This window comes from Meleagris gallopavo, chromosome 9, assembly GCF_000146605.3.
Source record: "Meleagris gallopavo isolate NT-WF06-2002-E0010 breed Aviagen turkey brand Nicholas breeding stock chromosome 9, Turkey_5.1, whole genome shotgun sequence".
NCBI classification, from domain to species: domain Eukaryota; kingdom Metazoa; phylum Chordata; class Aves; order Galliformes; family Phasianidae; genus Meleagris; species Meleagris gallopavo.
This window is the reverse complement of record NC_015019.2, coordinates 2431855-2449494: the sequence shown is the minus strand read 5'-3', so window position 1 is coordinate 2449494 and position 17640 is coordinate 2431855. Positions and strand designations below refer to the sequence as shown.

At 57.8% G+C, this 17640-nt stretch overlaps 1 protein-coding gene across 1 annotated transcript in view; it reads right to left on the bottom strand.

The window, feature by feature from the left end:
* The window catches only part of LOC104912150 (stAR-related lipid transfer protein 8-like), a 14758-nt gene extending 344 nt beyond the window's left edge, over positions 1-14414 (bottom strand). The window contains exons 1-5 of the mRNA XM_019618040.2: positions 13978-14414; positions 6612-6683; positions 5086-5167; positions 2384-2447; positions 4-1333 (exon numbers count right to left, since the gene is read on the bottom strand). Coding sequence (XP_019473585.1) covers positions 4-1333; positions 2384-2447; positions 5086-5167; positions 6612-6683; positions 13978-14050 — 1621 coding nt within the window. The 5' untranslated portion in view covers positions 14051-14414. The remainder of the gene's footprint in view (positions 1-3; positions 1334-2383; positions 2448-5085; positions 5168-6611; positions 6684-13977) is intronic.
* Between the last annotated feature and the right edge of the window lie 3226 nt (positions 14415-17640).

Here is a 17640-nt window from a genome sequence, read left to right as displayed (position 1 = left end):
CGCGGCGCTCCCGCATCTCCAGCTCTTCGGCCTCGTTCAGGGAGTTGCCCGTGCTGTCAAAGTCACTGGCAGAGGTGCCGACGTCTGACATGGAGCGCTCCTCAAGGTGCAGGTTGGAGGGGAAGGTGGGCTCCCCTCCCGAGTCTGTCTCCTCTTCTTCCTCCTCCTCCTCTTCCTCCTCGCCCCCTTCTTCCCCCACCAGCTCGGGGGAGATGGCTTTATACCAGAGCTCCACCTTCTGCTGCAGCCCCCACATGTGCTGCAGGATATCGTCCAGGTTCTCGTAGGTCACCTCCTCATCTCCCTTGCAGAGATCCTCAGCGCTGCCAAACTCGGGCACGTTGTCGTACACGCTCACCCGGCTGCCCAGGGAGCTGCAGGAACCGCGGCGGCGGCAGGCAAAGCCCTGCGGGGAGGACGAGCCCTCCGCACTGCTGCTGCTGCCACAGCCCCCCAGCAGACCCCCAGGCTTGGCTCCCGGCTTCCAGCTGCTCAAGGAGCCGCTGCCCAGGGGGCACAAGCTCTCAATGGAGAGGGATTTGGGGAAGGTGCCCGGCTTGTGGTCCCTGGGAACATATACCAGGCAGTCCCCACGGCACGCCTGCCGGTGCTGGCATTGTCCTGCAGCCCAGTCACCACTGGGCTCTGCGGCTGTCTGATAGGCCTCCAGGTGGAGCCCGCTGCGTTTTGGGTCAGAGCCCACCTTGCCTCTGCCTGAGCCCACCAAGCGGTTAGTCCTGTATGACACTGAGAAGAAGCGTTTTTTGCCATGGAAAGAGGCAGATACTCCTCTTTTAGGGGAGCCGGCCTTGGTGGCTGGGAGGTCCCCATTATTCTTTGCGCAGTCCCAGCCAGGACTGGCCACGACATCGCTGCGAGGAACATCCTTCTCATCTGGGCCAGCTTTCTCTTTGTCCTTCCTTCGCAGCGACTCAATCCTCTTCAGGAAGCTGCGAGATCTCCGCTTCTTTGGCTTCTCCTTGGAACCTTCGCCATGGTTCAAGGGCTGCTTGGCCAAGGAGCAGCTGCTGGGGCTGCAGGCGGGCTGGGTGACAGCAGCGCCGTGGCCAGGGGACAGGTCAGGTGGTGTGGCTGCGACACCGAGTGTGCTGCCCATGCTGGCACTGCTGTGAAGGGACACAGCCTCTGGGTTGGTGCTGAGGTCAGTGAGGACGCTCTCATGGCTGGACGCCTGCCGCACGCTGGAGGTGGGGACCTCGGAGGCCTGGGAGAGGACATCAGCAGAGCCCACCCGGGACCACCTCTTGCTGTCCCGCTGGAAAGCCCACCGGTCACTGATGGCGCACAGGTCCTCGTCCTCAGAGTCTTCATTCTGTGGGTGGCAGAGCAGAGCGGACCGTCAGACCAGAGACACTCAGAGTGTCCTTCACCCTGCTCTGCAGGGACAAGCTCCTGAACTGAGGGCACAGCATTCTCCCCGTTACGCACACAACGAGGCCACCACCCCTTCTGCAACAGGGCTCAGGGAGCACGAGGAGTGGCTGTGCCCAAGCTCAAGTGCTGGGCTACAGCGAAGAAGTAACATTCTTGCACTACCTCAGAACGGCTCCCAGGCAGTAACTGTATCTATAACAGCAAAGCACCCGCCCATGGAAGCTGGGTCCGCACAGCCACCCCAGCAGCCCTCAGCCTCTCCCAGCAGCTGTCCGTTTCCCTGCGCCTCTTCCACACTGAGCCCCACCACCCCGCTGCTGCTGCAACAGCTGCACCGCAACCGGCTCCAGCACAGCCCCTTCCCCTTCTGCTGCTTTGTGCTCCGGAGAAGGGGATCCGGACATGGGAACAATGTCCCCATGTGGTGGCCTTCCTGCCATTCTGCTGGGCAGGTGGGGGTCCTGGGCACGGGGCCATGGTGCCCCAGCTGTGCAGAGCCCATCTGGGATGTGTGTGGTGGTGATAGGGACAGGGACTGGCTGCATCCTTTGGGGGGGGACAGCCCCTCCACAGCGAGGGGGCAGGAGAGAATCCTCCCACAGAGCTGGCAGGAGAGAAGCGATGGTGAAGGAGGTGCAAAAAAGGGCCAAGAAAGTCTGTGACCCCAGGTCTGTGCACTGCAGGAGTCTCAGCTCCACACAGCAGCCCCAAGGCTGCTGTCACCACCACACAGTGGCAGAAGCTCAGCCCTTTGTCAGCCTGCTTGATGAACCACCGTTACCAGGAGCACCAGGAGCTGTGGGGCAGAGACAGCATGGGCACACACAAGGGCAGTCAGCAGCTCCCAGGCTGCACCCTTCCTTGCAGCAGGGACAAGGGGAGCGAGCACCGTGTGCAGCTGTGCGCACCGACCCAGGGGCAGCACCAGTGTTACCAAAAAAAACAGGCTTGCAGCTCCACGCATTCCCCTTGAGAGGCCTGCACTCACCTGTTTACGCTGAAAGTGGACTTCCAGCTTCATGGAGGCACATGTGTTCAGGGTCATCAGCCTCCTGCAAGAAAACAAGAGACGCTGTATCCCGGCTGTGACTTCCTGCTCTGCTCGCAGTGCTTTCTTTCTTTTTCCTTTTTCTTCTATTTTTTGTCTCAGAGCTGTTGTTGTGCCTGGTCACCTGTCACCCAGCAGCTGTGGCTCCAGGGATCAGGCAGACATGTAGAGCTGGAGTAGCTCCAAGAACAGCACACAGCTGTGGGCAGGCTCCCGAGCTGCACCCTGCTCGCAGAGAAGTCCAGGAGCCCTCTGCACCTCCTTCACCCCAGCACAGGAGCCATCACATGAGCCCTTGGCACGGCAGCAGAGGAGTTTAAAGCGCTCTGGCACGCTGGTGGCACGGGCACTTGGTTGTGGGCCAGCAGGGATTTTGCCAGCACAGCCATCAGAGCGGCACTCAGTGCTCAGAGCAGACAGCAGGACGTCCCAGACGTGCCTCGGTGCCTGCAGCCCCCCAGCACCGTGTTTACTCTCACACAGCAGCAGCCCCAGCATCAAAGGGTGCCCGGCTCCCCCGGCTCGCAGCACTCTGGGTGCGCCGGGCTGTGAAAGGACAAATGCAGGGACAGGGAGGTCACCAAGCTGAAGCCAGCAGAGCAGCTCTGAGCAAGCCGGAGAGGAACGCTGCTGCCCCAGCCTGTCCCGAGCCCACCCCCTCTGCCCCGCCACCTATCTCCCAAATACAGATTAAAGTCCCATTTCTTTACACAAGTGAATGAATCTCCAGTTCATTCATTTTATTTAGCACTTTGTATACACTTCTGCAAGCACAGCACAACTTCTGTTCCAGCGTGAAAATTGTGTATCTGCACATCCAACAACAAAAAATCTTAGGCACACTTTACCAAAAATGTCATTAATGCCCCTTCTGTAATTCTGCTGAAAACTTCCGAACATGAACACAGTCGTGCAGCCCATCCCCTGAGAGCAGAGGCAGTGTCACCCTCTCAAGGCTGCTCATCACATCTATCTGCCTCCAGAGCTCTGTGGATGAGCGATTACTCAGGAAATAAAGTAACTTTGCAAAGCAATGATTATCATGGGTCAGAAACAAGACTTCTGCTCAGAACTTAGCCTCGCTCGGCTCGGGATGAAGGTGACCCGTGTGCCCAATGGCCACCTGAGAAGGTCTGCTGGGTACAGAAGCACCACAGCTTTGGAGATAACATCCATCTGCTCAACAAGAGCAGCAGCCTGAGCTGGCAGCAGAGCACTGGCCTTGCCCTGTCCATGCAGTTGTTGGGAGCCACCCATGCAGGACAGGGACAACCTGCACCTGGCCCTCAGAGCAAAACGCCCCATGAATGCTGCAGCCCGCCAGGCAAAGACAAAAGGACTAAAAGCTCAAACAGGGGTGGGCGCTCACGCTGGCACTTCACAGCCTCCCCAGCCTGCACTGTGCACAGCACCACCAGCAGAAGATGAGCACCACAGCCAAAGCAGGGCAACAGGCAGCCAGCAGCCATCCTGCCCTGCACCTTGCTGCTCCCCAAAGCGCGTCTGGAAGGCAACAGCTGTGCCAAGCGCTGCTCAGCTTCTCAGCGTGGGGGCACAGATGTGGTGATGTGGCCCAAAAGCAAAAGCAGGCCTGAGTCACCTCCCCGCCAACGTGACACACAGCCCGCCCGGACAGACAGACGTGGGTCCCTCCTGTCGGTGTCTGGTCATTCAGAGCTCATCTCTGAAATGCCACACTGCTTCCTCTGCCAGAAAAAAAACCCAGTGACATCTCTCAGAGCTATTTTGAACCCTGCACTGCGAGAGCAGCACGTCCTTGTGGGAAATGTCCCAGCTCCTATTGCCAGGCGCTGGGTGACCAACACCTCTCTGTTAGCAGGGCGGCCCTCGGAGCCACCAGAACAGCATTTATTCCAGGAACGAGCAGGAGTTTACAAGCACGATGCAAGCCAGCGCTGCACAGCTGACAGCTCCTGAACCTGCGCTTCTGAACACCCATGGCTCCCAAGGACCCACACACAGGGCCAGCACACAGCACCCGTCCCACGCAGTGCCTCTCACTGCACGAACGCTCAGCAAATCCCTCACTGCATGCCTGCTCTCTGCCGCAGGTGGCACAAACCCAATGACCGGGTGCAAATCTGTCTGCAGACAGAATTTCATCCACAGGCACTTTGACCTGGATCTGGCTCACACCATAAACCACACAAACCAACACAGAGGTGCGGTTTCCAAACACCATCCTTGCAAAATCAAGCAACAAGATGTCCCTCCCCTGTGGCTCTCCCCCCAGGACAACTTGTGCGTGAAGCACGGCCCAGAGCAGCCAGGAGGAAGGAGAGGAGCTCAGGCAGTAAGGCCAGGTCTCCTTGCACCACTGCCCAGTGTTACAGCTCACCTCTCACCAATCCATTTTCAGCAGAGCTCCACAGCCTGGAGTTACCCACATGTAAAATTACAGCAAGGCTCAAAGGTCAAACAAAAAGAACTTCTGGCTAATGTCTGTTCTCCTGCAGCTCTGCATGTTCACAACAAAAAAACAGTGCAGTTTCCCTGGCACCACAGTCCACCCAACACAACAGCTGTGTGAAGCACCCGCAGTCACTGCAGGACAGCAGGCAGCACCTGCAGGGCTCAGCTTGGCATTCTGCAGCCACCAGCCGGCTTGGTGGGAACTTTACCTGCAGAGAGATTTGAGAGAATCCTTGTCCAGGAAACTGTGGTCTTTCTTCACAGCGCCGATGTCAAGAGGGAACAACGAGTCTGGGGAGAAAGGCAAGAGGTGGTCAGTATGGCTCCAGGCTGCTCCACCACGGAGAGGTCAGAGCAGGAAGGCAGGAAGGGGCAAGCAGGGAGAGGCAGGGGGCAGGAGCAGGGGGCATAGAGCAGCAGCCCAAAGAGGAAAGCAGGACCTGTGTGTGGCACTGACACCAGGAGCAGCCGCTACGATGGCTTCCACCGCTGGAAGGGAAGAGCAGCCCAGCAAGGGCCCAGGTCCCCAAAGTGAGAGAAGAGGGACCTGAGTGATGTTACCCCTGCATGGAGACCTTGGGCCACGGCAGATTTCGGGGAGAGGCCACCCCCAACCAGCGCTCAACGGCCATCTCGGTGCCCATAGGACACCACACTGAATGCACAGTGATCCCTCAGCGCCCCAGACTCCCTCTGTCCATATTCCATCAGGGTCAAGAAAGCCTCTTGGCTCCACTGGGGAGAGCTGAGAGCTGCTAAGAAGTCTCCACCCCAAGAAAGCAGCACCAGTACAGGGCTGCATCAGTTCCAGAATCTTTTTCCATCTTTTCAAGTTCAAGTGAAGGCACTGTGTGCCCGGTCTCCTTCTGCAGATCATTTTTGGGTGATGAGGTGCCCCAGGGCCTCCTCCAGCTCCCCTCACCTCTGCCCCCGCAGAGAGCTCGGGGATCGCTGCACAGGGCTGGGCACGGAGCTGTGAGCTCGCCTGGCTGCTGGTGCCGCTACGGAGTGCAATTACCGAAGGGTCACGCAGCCCTGCCAGCTGTGGGGAACAGAATGAAACGGCGGTAGGACGTGGAAAGCTTTGCTCGGAGCCTGGGGAAGGGGTGGGTTTATTCACAGACCGCAGCAACCTCGGTCAGAGCAGACCCCTGGGGCCGGGCACAAACTGCAGGACCTGGGCACCCCCGCACGCGGGGCCAGCACTGAAATAGCAACCGGAGCCGAGATGCAGCCTGTAAGGCCATTGGCACCCGGTAAGGCCGTGCCGTGCAGTCAGGCCATCACCTGGGCAGGGTTGGATCTGGGTAACACCATCCCCACGGGCCGAGCGCCGTGCGGAGCGGGGCGGCAGGCAGACAATGGTGGGCGGTGCAGCCCCACAGCCGCGCTTCCGCCGATTGTTGCGGCCGCCGGGCCGGGCTGCCCGCAGCTCCCACCGAATGGGGCCGAGCTGCAAAGGACTCACCTGCAGCACGCCGTGTGCGTGGCTGGGAGTGGGAGTGGGTCTGCAGGGCCCGGCGGAAGGCAGAGAGGCAGGACAACCCGCTCCCTGCGCTGCCCACGTTGGCCATCGGCACAGCCTGCTCGCACCCAATGCACGCACCCCGACCTGCCTTGGCCCAACCAGGAGCCCTGGGATGTCCCCCACAGCCCTGCAGCGGGGATGCCGCGTTCCCTCACCCCTCACCCAGACGCAGCGACCCTGCCCCGAGCCAGACCGGGCAGCTCTCACCTTCGTAAAGCTGGGCATACTGCGGGAATCCCGCCGCTCGCAGCCAGTCGCAAGCCTTCTTGGCTTCAAGTTCTGAAACAAAGCAAAGGAACAGTCTGAGCATCCAACTGGCAAAAGCGGTGCTGCGCCCTGCAGCAGCTCCCCACACCGGGAGCCCAGCAGCCGTGTCACCTGAGCCCGGTTTTGAATGCACAAACCAGGAGGAACACCAAGAACACCCGCTGGGAAGCAGGTGTGAGCGTGGTGCTGGCAGCAGTGGGGCACTGTGGGCTCGCTGCCCCCACCATACAGGACACCGAGCAGAAACTGCTCAGCTCTGGGTGCTCCACTAACGTGGGACAAAGGGAACGGGAGGGACAGGCCCATGGACACAGTTCTAATTCTAACTCCTGATGAAACGCTTCGTTTCTAAACCCAACAAACCAAACAAAGCACTCTGCCAGGAGAGGGAGAGGAACATCTTTATTTTCAATAACTAATTCTGAGCCCATCAAAGCTTAGGGCTGGTCACTTCATGGAACTTTTGCAAACATCCTCCAGAGGAGTCTGCCAAAAGAACCTTTTCTTTTCCCTCCCACTTCCCCCATCTCTGACCACCCCCTCCTTTCTTTCCAGCTCGCTTTCATCCTGGCACGCAGCACACCCCGCTGTAGCACAGGCTCTCCAGCACAGAGGGGATTTGTAGCCACATTGGACCACGGGATGCAGACAGAGAGCTTGCCCAGCCATCAGAGCCCCAATGGTTTCTACAACCCCTGCCCACCCCATCCCTGCTTCCTCATCCACGGTTCAGCTGTTCTCAGGCTGAGCCCATCCAAAGGCCAGCACTAAGTTCCGGGAAATTTCTCAGATTTACAGAACTTGAGGGAATGTGCAGCCAGAGAAAGCTGCTGTCTGGTGTCAGCAGTCCATCTGTCTGCTGAGATTTACAGTTCTTGTCACAACAAACAGTTGACTTCAAATGTAGAAAATGTGACTGCAGCTCCAGGTTTCTGCCCATCCCTCCCACAGAGGCTCAACCCAGAAAACACTGGGACTGAGCCTGATTCACCCAGAGTGCATGGCAGTGAAACTCTCCAATTTCATCACCATCTACTGACAGCCGCAGCTGAGAGCTCCTCTTGCATTTACAATCACAAAGATACTGCACAAAAAAAAAATTAAAAGGACAATCCAAGCAGTTCAATTAAGGACAGAACCAAGGCAAAACCCCTGACCCGAATGCCTGAGGCATTTCAGGGAGGAGGTTTGGAACAAGTACCCAAATGTGGATCCAAACAGTTCAGCTGCCTTAGCTGTGTGCTGAGCCCCAACAGGACTCAGTGGGGTTGAGATCCGGGGGTCTCTCTGCAGCCCCCATCCAATGCCACGGGGTGGGTAATACTGTGCCCTCACAGCGGGGAGCACTCTCAGACCGTTTTGATCACCTGCGTCCCTCCTTCATCCCACACAGCTCCTTGACACTCAACCTGCCTTCCCCCCTGCCCCTCCTACCCTCAGAGCTGAGCCATTGACCGTAGCACCCAAAGACTCAGGTGTCCCCTGTAGAGACGAGGAGCACAACCCTCCCAACATGCTACCGCCCCATAGGAACCCCCCTGCCCGCAGGAGGGGTTGGGTCTGGCACTTCCACCCCCTGAAGGAGACAGCAGAGGGAAGGGAAACCAGCAGCAGTCCGTGTGCCCACCCAGGACACCGCAGTGCCCAGCTTACCCACGCCAGCAGCAGGACCGAGCTGGTAGAAGAGCATGGCCAAGGCACCGGAGGGTCTGTCCAGCCGTGCAGGTGGTGCAGGGACGCCGCAGCCCCTCACAACCCCGAGTGCTGGCAGGCAGATCCACAGGCTGCTGGGGCTCAGCACCCGCCCCACTCCTCAGCCGCTTTTCAGCTTTGCCAGCTGCCTTCCCAGCGCCCACACGGAGCCCAGACCCCGTCCCACAGACTGGCACAGAAAAGGTTTCCGAGCGTCCCCGTCCCGCACAGAGCTGGCCGCCGGCTTCCTCCTCCCACCGCCCTTTCCACAGAAGTACTTTCCCAAGGAAGTGCAGGAAAGGATCTTTCCGAGCCTTGATAAGAATGGGCAGAAAACCACTCATACGAATGTCACAGGCGGCTTGTGAATGGCCTGCAGGGGAAGCAGCAGTGAGGCTGTGGCCGGACGCTGTGACAGGGTCACCCACCACAAGCCATGTCTTCAGCCCTCCCCACCACCCTCAGCTGTGAGCTTCAGCCCGGGCACAGCAGGCTGAGAACCCCCAGCCAGCAATGGGCAGCTGAGCACCTTCCTGCAGCCCCGCTGGAAATCCCATCCCTGACCCTCCAGGGATGCACGCCTGCATGGGCAGAAACGTGCCGGTGGCCAGGAGCCGTTGGAGCAGGGATGGGGTCAGGTTCCCTACCGAGCTGCGTGCCTGTGCTGGTTCTCTGATGTCTAATGCAGCTCATCCTCACAGCAGTCCGTGCAGAGGGTCTCCTTCCCTCCTCTTTTCTGCAAAGGGCTCTTGCCAGATTTTAGCAGCTTAATATCTTTGAGATCCGTCTTTCGAACGTGACGGAAATGATTGCATTCAAATTGTATGACAGGAGGAGCAGGCACACGGACAGCAAACAGTGCATAAACACAGCGTGCTCACTTCCTTCGGGGCAAGGCAAGAAGGAGCTGCACAGAGCTGCCTTCTTATCACCAGCAAATCCAGCTGGGAGGAAGCACATATGGCACAAGCAGGGCTCCTGCACAGAAAGGGCACAACAGATAACATGGAGTAGAGAAAGACAGCAGCACTTCCATCTTCAATGTCACGGATTTCTGGGGAGGAGAAAAAGGGCTGCCTTGTTCCTGTTATTTTTAGATGGGTTTCCTAAGAAGACTTGTGCAACCTTTCCCTTTCCCTGGGCGTGCATCACTCCAGCTGTCAGTACCAGCAGCACTCCAACCTGCTGCCCAGCTTCACACAGATTTGACAGAGCAAAGACACACACAGAGCTGCTGGGGAGCTCCTTGAACGCAGCTGGGCAGGCAGACAAACAGCCCCTTTATGGCTCCCACATCAGAGGCAGCAGTCTGTGTGAGAGGAGCCCTCAGCAAACACCCGGACATCCCCATAGGGGGAAAAAGCTCCTGGTGGGGCACAGCCATTACAAGACACCAGAGAATCCCCTCTGGGCACAGCTTCTGCCCTTCTCAGCAGCTGCTATGGGGCGTTTCCCAAGGAAAAGGCTCACATGCGGGCACCATCCCCACCCCAGTGATCTCATCCTCAGCAATGGGGACCCGAACCAGTCCCTGGGGACCGGGCTGTGGTGGCGCAGGGGCTGCGCTCTCTGCTGTGACACAGCATAAGGTTCAGAGGGCACTGCATGGCAGATTTGTGAACGAGTTGGCAACTGGGACCTGACTGCACACCCCTGTACCCTGCAGGGAGGATTGGGAAGGAGAAATAAAGAGAGGCTCTTACTTTGTTGGTGAAAAGAGAGCCCACTCACATTCCTCCTCCTGCCCAGCTCCTGCAGTGTGGCATTTCACTGACCACAGGGGCTGTTTGGGAGCTGGAACACTGGGGGCAAACTGAACGCCTGATAGCAAAACCACTTTCCAGGACTCAGCACTTTCGCTTCAACATAAACGATAAAAAAAGTAGAAGTAACACCTCAGGATCTGAATTCCCCATAAAAAGTCCCACACAGCCAATTAGTGTGTGAAAAGAGAACAACATCAAATCGCCCATATGACATAACGGAGAGCCATTAAATCTGCTGCCAGGCAGACGGGAGCGCAGCACTGCGTGGGGAACCTCTTCTGGGTGTGTTTGCATGTTTTCTTTCCACCCCAGTTTAAAACAAACTGTTGCCAACAACACTGAATACGCAGAAATTCAGCTCTGTTCCCAGCTCCCAAGCAGGAGTCCCTGCCTACTTTTAAAGAAATAACAGAAAATTCCAACACTCCACCTAAGCTGTGGGTCGTGCCCCAACCACTCACACGCGCAAGGATGTGAAATGACCATCTCACATGGGAAGCACACCCTGCACTGCAGAAGGTGCTGCGGCCAGGGGCAGTGCAGTGCCACTGAAGGCGGAGGCATCCATCCTGCCTGCATTGCCCAGCTCTGCAGGACAGCCTGGCACTGCCCACACCTCGCACACTGCGCTCTGCCCACGCCAGTCAGGGGGGTTGGAGCTGGGCAGGGGAGCGGAGCTGTGGGCATCCCCCATCCTGCACAGCTCAGCACGCTGTGCCAATACATGGAAATGATTGGCTGCTCACCCCTCCAGCTCCCCATAGAGCCCGGCAAAACACAGAGATTTCAAAGCTGTGAGCATGGAGAGGGCACAGAGACAGGAATGCCCCAGATGCAGTGGGGATTTCCATAACTAGTCTTCGCTCTGTGAAGAGGTCTCGAATTCTGGGAGCTCCTCCTTGCAACATCACCAGCGAGGAATTGTTTGGATGCCTCCACTGGGTGCCAAAATACCCCATGTGCTCCAAGAGGCACCCGGCACTGCGCGGGCACTGCTGAGCTGCGGCAGGGAGGAGACAGCACGGTGCCCCAGCAGCCTTGGAGCCCATCACTGCCCCGCTATGCCACGGACAAGCAGTGTGGGGTGCCAGATGAGCAAAGGGGATCCTTGGGGAGCACTGCTGCAGGAGGCAATATAGAAATCACCAGCCAGCATGCTGCACCCAGATGTGCTGTGCTCTAAGCCTTGTCCATGCAGATGGCCACCAGGACAAGAGGAGAGCTGCAGGAGGGAAGAACACAGCTGGTGTGCAGGCTGCAGGTACAGGATGTGGGCACAGACACAGGCACAGGATGGGACTGCCTGGTGACTTCTTGCTGTGCTTTGGGGCTACAGCTCTCGCAGCAGACTGGATAAAGATAGATGTGTGTGAGGTGAACTGATCACTGCGGAGGTGATTGATAGACTAGCACACTCACTTCCCCTCTGCAGGGAACCAAAGATGTGCTGCCCACCAGCATTTCCACCTGTGTTCCAACCCCAGACTTGGACCAGCTCTGAACCGAATTGCTCCAGCACAACTCCAGACAGAGAGCTGAGGGAAAAGCATGGCACCCAGCAGGGCAGAGCAGAAAGCAGAGCTGTGCACACTGCCTCCATGCCCCTCTCTCACACACTCTTGCTCAACCGCCCCTGCACCCAGAGAGCAAATCCACCCTGGGGCCAACAGATGCCTGCAGGTGTGCTAACGCAATTACCGCTCTCACAAGGACCCAGCATTGCTTTAACAGCTCCCCAAAGGCTGATGATCATATCAGACACTGTGGTTTCTGCTCAGAAACAGATAAGAGCACGTAGCCATTTTCTGCATCCTGTGCACTGTGCTTGGAAGTGAGCAGATCAGTGCCTCCCTCTTGAGTACAGCCCCTGACAACCATTAGCTCGCTGACCGTGTGCTGTCACGCATCTCTGAGTCTCTCCCATCTGAGTCACGCTGGCTGCTGGGTGCTCTCATTCCCCATATTGGAACCCCAAAGGAGAAGCAAGAAGCAAACAGCTATGGAGATGCTCAGCAGAACGAGTGCTCCTTGCCCATCCTGTACCCCACCCTTTCTACAATTGTGCCGTGTTTTCCTGCCGCCTGCCCTGCAGCTCTCACTCACTGTTTGGACAGGCAGGCGCCGTCCCAAAGCAGAGCCCCATGCAGTGTGTGCCTTCACCTTGACAAAAATAGGATTCCACTTTTCCATTGCTCAGAAGCGTTTCAGACCCAGGTCAGCAGAAAGATGCCCTCGCAGCCTCCTCCCACCCCCAGCACACTGTGCAGCTGCATTGCAGCCATCACCGAAGGCCAGCAGTGAAGGCAGCATTGCTCTCACCTCTGCAGGGAGCCCACAGCTCCGTACCACTGCATCTCCAAGCAGCGCAACATGCAGAAACTGCTCTCCAGCACAGCATGCTTTGGAGCCACCCTCAGCTCCTTCTGCTTTTAAATCCCAGTATTAATAAAATATTTACTTGCTTAAGACAGGAGGGAGCTTCCTCCTATTTCTGTGCATTTATTGAGAAGAAACACCTGGATCTGTTACAAACTGCACAGAGAAGGATTCGTTCCCCTGTGGGCTTTCTGCTCCTTTCTTTGTGCAGCACAGAACAGGAGTGGGGCACCTTACAGCTGGGGCACCCAAGGACCCCTCCTGTGTGCTGGGGCCCCCCGCAGCCCTGGGGATCCCCCCTGGAGCACAGTTGGTGCTGCAATGTCTGTGTCCCACTGCCACCCTCCTGTCCCAGACTGGAGGTCTCCCTGCAGCTCTTCTGGGAAAAAAAAATTGCAAACCGTGGCATAGAACCTTGATGTGAAATCCCAGCTTCAAAAAGCAGCCAAATGATGTTTCTCATGCAAACACAGGTCTGCATAAACGAGGGCAGGAATTCCTCCATGCCCACAGGATTCCCCCCACTGGGAGCACGAGGGGCTTAACCCGAAGTCACAGATCCCTGTTGCTGCCCAAAGCACACAGGCGCCGTGCTGGGACCCCCCAGCACTGCTGTGGCATCGGTCACTGGCACAGCTGCACGGCACTTCCCAAGGAGGAATTTCCATTTGCTGCAAGCACGCATCCGCCCCCCTGCCCTGCAGCTCACCCTGCTCAGCAGCGCAGCCCTTTCCCTCTCCCACCCCCCCACTTCCTGCCTTCCTTTCCTCCATCTGAACATGACATTTCCACGGCAGGCAGTATGGGATGGGCGCATCAGTGCCTCTGGGACTCCCAGCCGAAGCTCATCCCCACCGCCAGGCAGTGCTCAGAGGGCACTCTGGCACAGGCTCAGGAAACAGTCAGAGGTCCCCAGGAGCTGGCATGCCATGGAGTCACCACACTGCCACCAGCCTGGCCAGCTCAGTGAGAAATGAGCCCGAATGTGAAAGAGGCCGCAGCTCTCCTACGTCTGCAGCATCTTAAGCAGAGAGCAGAGGGGTTGAGGAAAAGCCACGCGCTGCGCACACACTGCAGCCAGCCCACAGTCGGCCGCATCCATTTCCCCTCTGCTCCCCACGTGCACAGCCACACCCTGAGCCTCGGTGCCCTCACATCAGGGCAGGGAGCAGCCCCTCACCCTATGGGAGCCACGGAGCCATTCAAGGGGAGAAGAGAAAGGTGAAGGAAAATCTGCTCTTCTTTCCAAGAAGGGAAAGCTGAACAACAAAACAAACTCTACCTCCTAACCCTTCCCTCAGCCCAAGCACAAAAGCCAAAGCAAATTGTCTGGCTGCAAAGGAAACGTGGCTTTCAAGAAATCTCCTGACAAGAAGGTCACCTCACAGACTTTTCCATCTCCCCCCAGCATGTATTTCTTGGCTGCAGCCTGCTCCAGGATGGAAAGGCAGAGCCGGGGCACTGGCACTCACCACAGCAGCAGCTGTCAGTCCTGGCTTTGTCCATCAGGAACGGAGGCCGAGGCACAGTGAGGAGCAGCAGCATGGCCAGCGGCCACCCCGGGCAGCGTCAGAAGGCACCGAGGGCGCAGGCAGGCAGCTGGAAGTCCAACTTGTTCCATGCAGGCCTACGCACCGTGCTGCTGAAACCGGCCCCTGGCACGGCCAGCCCAGAGAGCCATCCGAGTTCCCTTTGGGAACAAACACGGCACCTACAGCTGGGCGAAGGGCTCAGCTCCAAAGAGCAGCAGTGGGAGAGCTAAGGAGAGGCAAAAGCAATAGTGCACACACACACAGACGGATGCTGCTTAACTGTTTCGAGCTCTCTAACTGCACTGCACAGCCCTCCCACGCTGTGACTCACCGGCAGCAGCCCAGGGGCGGTTCTGTCCCTGCAGTGTGGCTGTGAGACACTGGCAGCTGTGCCGCCATCATCACTCCTGGCACAGGCAGACAGCGGCGTGCCATTGCTTTGGACACAGAAAGAGCTTCGGGTCACACAGGGTGTGCTGCTCCCTGCAGTCAGCCAGCAGGAGAGGAGCGGCGGTGGCAGTGCCACCAAGTTCCCGTTGGGCACTGCCCAGCCAAATCACCACCAGAGCTGCAGCAGCTCTCCTCAGTCACATGTGTGCAGACAGCCTGGCGTGAGTGCAGGAGGGTTCAGCTTCTCCTGCGGGAACCACATCCCATGGGAGAGCTGGCAGAACTGAAAGCAAGGGCTGCTGCCATCAAGACATCCAAGAGGAGCAAAAGCTTTGGGAAAAGGGTGGTTCAGGGACAAGGAGAGGAGTGCCAGCCGTTCAAGATACATAGACCTAATGGCTGAATATGCTCCAGATCTCCGGTTGTGCTCACGGCGCTCGGCTTTGCCCCGTGCCTTCCTCCATTCCTGCAGGCAGTGCTCACACAGCCCCACGGGCTGCAGCCCAGGGCACAGCACGCTCAGGGTAAGCAGATTTGGTTGACATGGGATTAGCCTCTGTAATGAAAAGCACATTCTCTGTCACTGTGCACTCCCCATTCAGTGCTTTTGGCACAAGTAGGGAATGAGCTGCAAGACCCTCTCATCTGAGCAGGACTGAAGCTCAAGAGGAGACAGCTGAGATCCACGTGGATCACACCTCTGGGAGCAGGATGCAGGCACTCATGCATGTCACAGCCTGGCACAGGCACCCGCACGTCACAGCAGGGACACAAGGCTGCCAGTTGCAAGTGGCTCCTTGGACACAAAGGCATCTCCGTGGCCATCCAAGTTACCAGTGACCATGTGCAAAATTTCCACCAACATGGGAGGAGTCCGAAACCACTTCCAAATGTGATCTCATGTCCAAACGATGCGAGAAAGCACCGGGCCCCAGAGGCAGCAGTGCTCCTGCCCCTCTGTGCTCCAAAAGAAGGGACCAGGGCTGCCCAGAACTGGCTCATGGAATGCTGCACCAGCATTCTCAGAGCTCCTGCAAGACTCTGTCGATGCAGGCCAGTGAAATCCCTGAACTGAGATGTCTTGTCTAAAAGCAAATGGTGCTGCTAAGAGCAAGCCAGCAGCGCACAGCTAATCAGCGATAAGCAATGGCCCTATTTACAGTGCTGGGGGCCATTCGGACTCACCCAGCAGGAGCACACTGTAGGCAAGGTGGGCAATGAGCTCGGTGAGTTTTGCACTCAGCACAGGGACTTTGCTCCAATTCTCCTCAGGAAAACCCTCCTCTGTGCCCTTCCCTGCCGGACCTTCCTGTCACTGCTGCTCCCACGGCGCCACGGGAGGAAGCCAGATTGCTATTTCCAGGCACAGCAGGGCAGGAGCTGCCTCCTGGGTCTGCAGCCAGACAGTGTCTGGAGGTGGGAGAGGGGAGCGGGAGCACAGCTCCCGGGGAGGGGGGGCAGGCAGCCCTGGGGGTGCGTTTGTGGGTTCGTGCTCCTCCTCAGCCTGGTCTTCTGCTCCACTTGAGGTACAGCCATATTGTCACCGATACTGCATCACGCACACCCAGCTTAGCTGGTAACAAGCAGTATTGGTTCTGGACAAACCCTCCACGCTTACACATCAGCCCATTTACTCCCCACCTTGTTCCCGGTACCTGAAGGGGAGCACAGCAGCTCTCATCCCCACTGCATATAGCACTGCACAGCCCCCTGTGCCCTCTGGCTTTCCTGCTGATATCCAGTAGCAGGGCAGAGGCCAATGCAGGGCAGGGCTCCAACCCATGGACCACAGCGGTGACCTTGCACTCGGCAAAATTCTCCCAAACCAGAACCCCTAAACCACACTGCTGAGATGGGCAACTCAAGCACAGAGTCACCACAAACACAAGGAGGTCAGAATTAAACCCCAGAGCAAAGGTGGGACCAAGCAGCACAGAGCTGAGATTCATGGAGCTGAGCCCCACAGGGGCCCGTTCCCCCCATCCTCCTCCCCACCACGAGATGGTGGAGGCAGCAGCCTGAGCCCAGGGCTTCCATTTCCTTGAGAAGCTAACAGAGAGAGCAGCCAACAGAACTGCTGAGGAGTAGTTTTAAAGGATGTCACAGCTCTGCAAAGAGACAAAGGAATATATATTTTTTTAAATACAGACATCTCCTTGCCAGGAATGTGGGGAATGTCAGGGAATATCATAAAACAGGATGCAAAAGCTGGCCTCAAGCAACGTTACAGACTCATATGCTGGCCTGACAGCCAAGACGCTGAATCCCAGTGAAAGACAAACCTTGTGTCTGCAGTGGGAATTAGAGACCTGGCTCACCCAGTTGGTCCTGGCACCAGGGAAGCCAGCTCTGCCAGGCCAGCCCCGCTCCCCCCTCCACACACACCCAGCAGCACGGAGGCACAGTCCCACCCCTTTATGCACAATGGGAGCCACGGGGATCACACCTAAACCCCCCACCTGCTGTAAGCAACAGGAAATAATTCTCAGCAATGGTGAAAATGACCCTCTCCTGTAGCTCTGATCATTAACAGCACTCTGTGGCCATCTGAGAGCTTCAGGCAGGCCCACATCCCTGCCCAGTGATCCCATCAGCGCTCTGCCCGCAGCAGCTGCAGTCACTGGTCACACTGAGCAGAGCCCCGGAGCTGGAAGGCAGCAGGAATCCCAGACTCAACACACCGACCATTTGCATCATCAGCATTAGAAAACAGAGGCCACTTACTGGCAAGAAGCTCCTTATGGAAGGAACAGACACATTTTTTTTCAGCTTCCCATCGCTGTGAAATCCCCCGTTGAAGGAGGAGTTCCGTCACAGCAAGACCCACTCAGGCTCTGGCTCCTCACACCACCAGGGCTCAGACCCAGCACTGCGCTGTCGCTGCCCTACGTGCTTCCGAGGAACCCTTCCCTCAGAAGGCACCACCTCAGAGCCGCAGGCTGGTGACATTTGCGGTAAATCACACAGCTCGCACCTTTCTAAAAATCATCCGTGCCTATTTTTATGAGTCACTGATTTCTGGTAGCTCCGTCCTCTGAAGGCACTCGGAGCCCAGCGCGAGGAGGGCGCAGAGGGCACAGCACCCAGCTCCCCGCGCCCACCGCCGTGCTGCCGGGAGCCACGCACAGCTCTGGCACGGCCAGGACGGGGGCACAGAGGGGCAGGTGAGGAGCGGCCACTGCAGCCAGGAGGACCCCGGGGACGGCGGAGCTC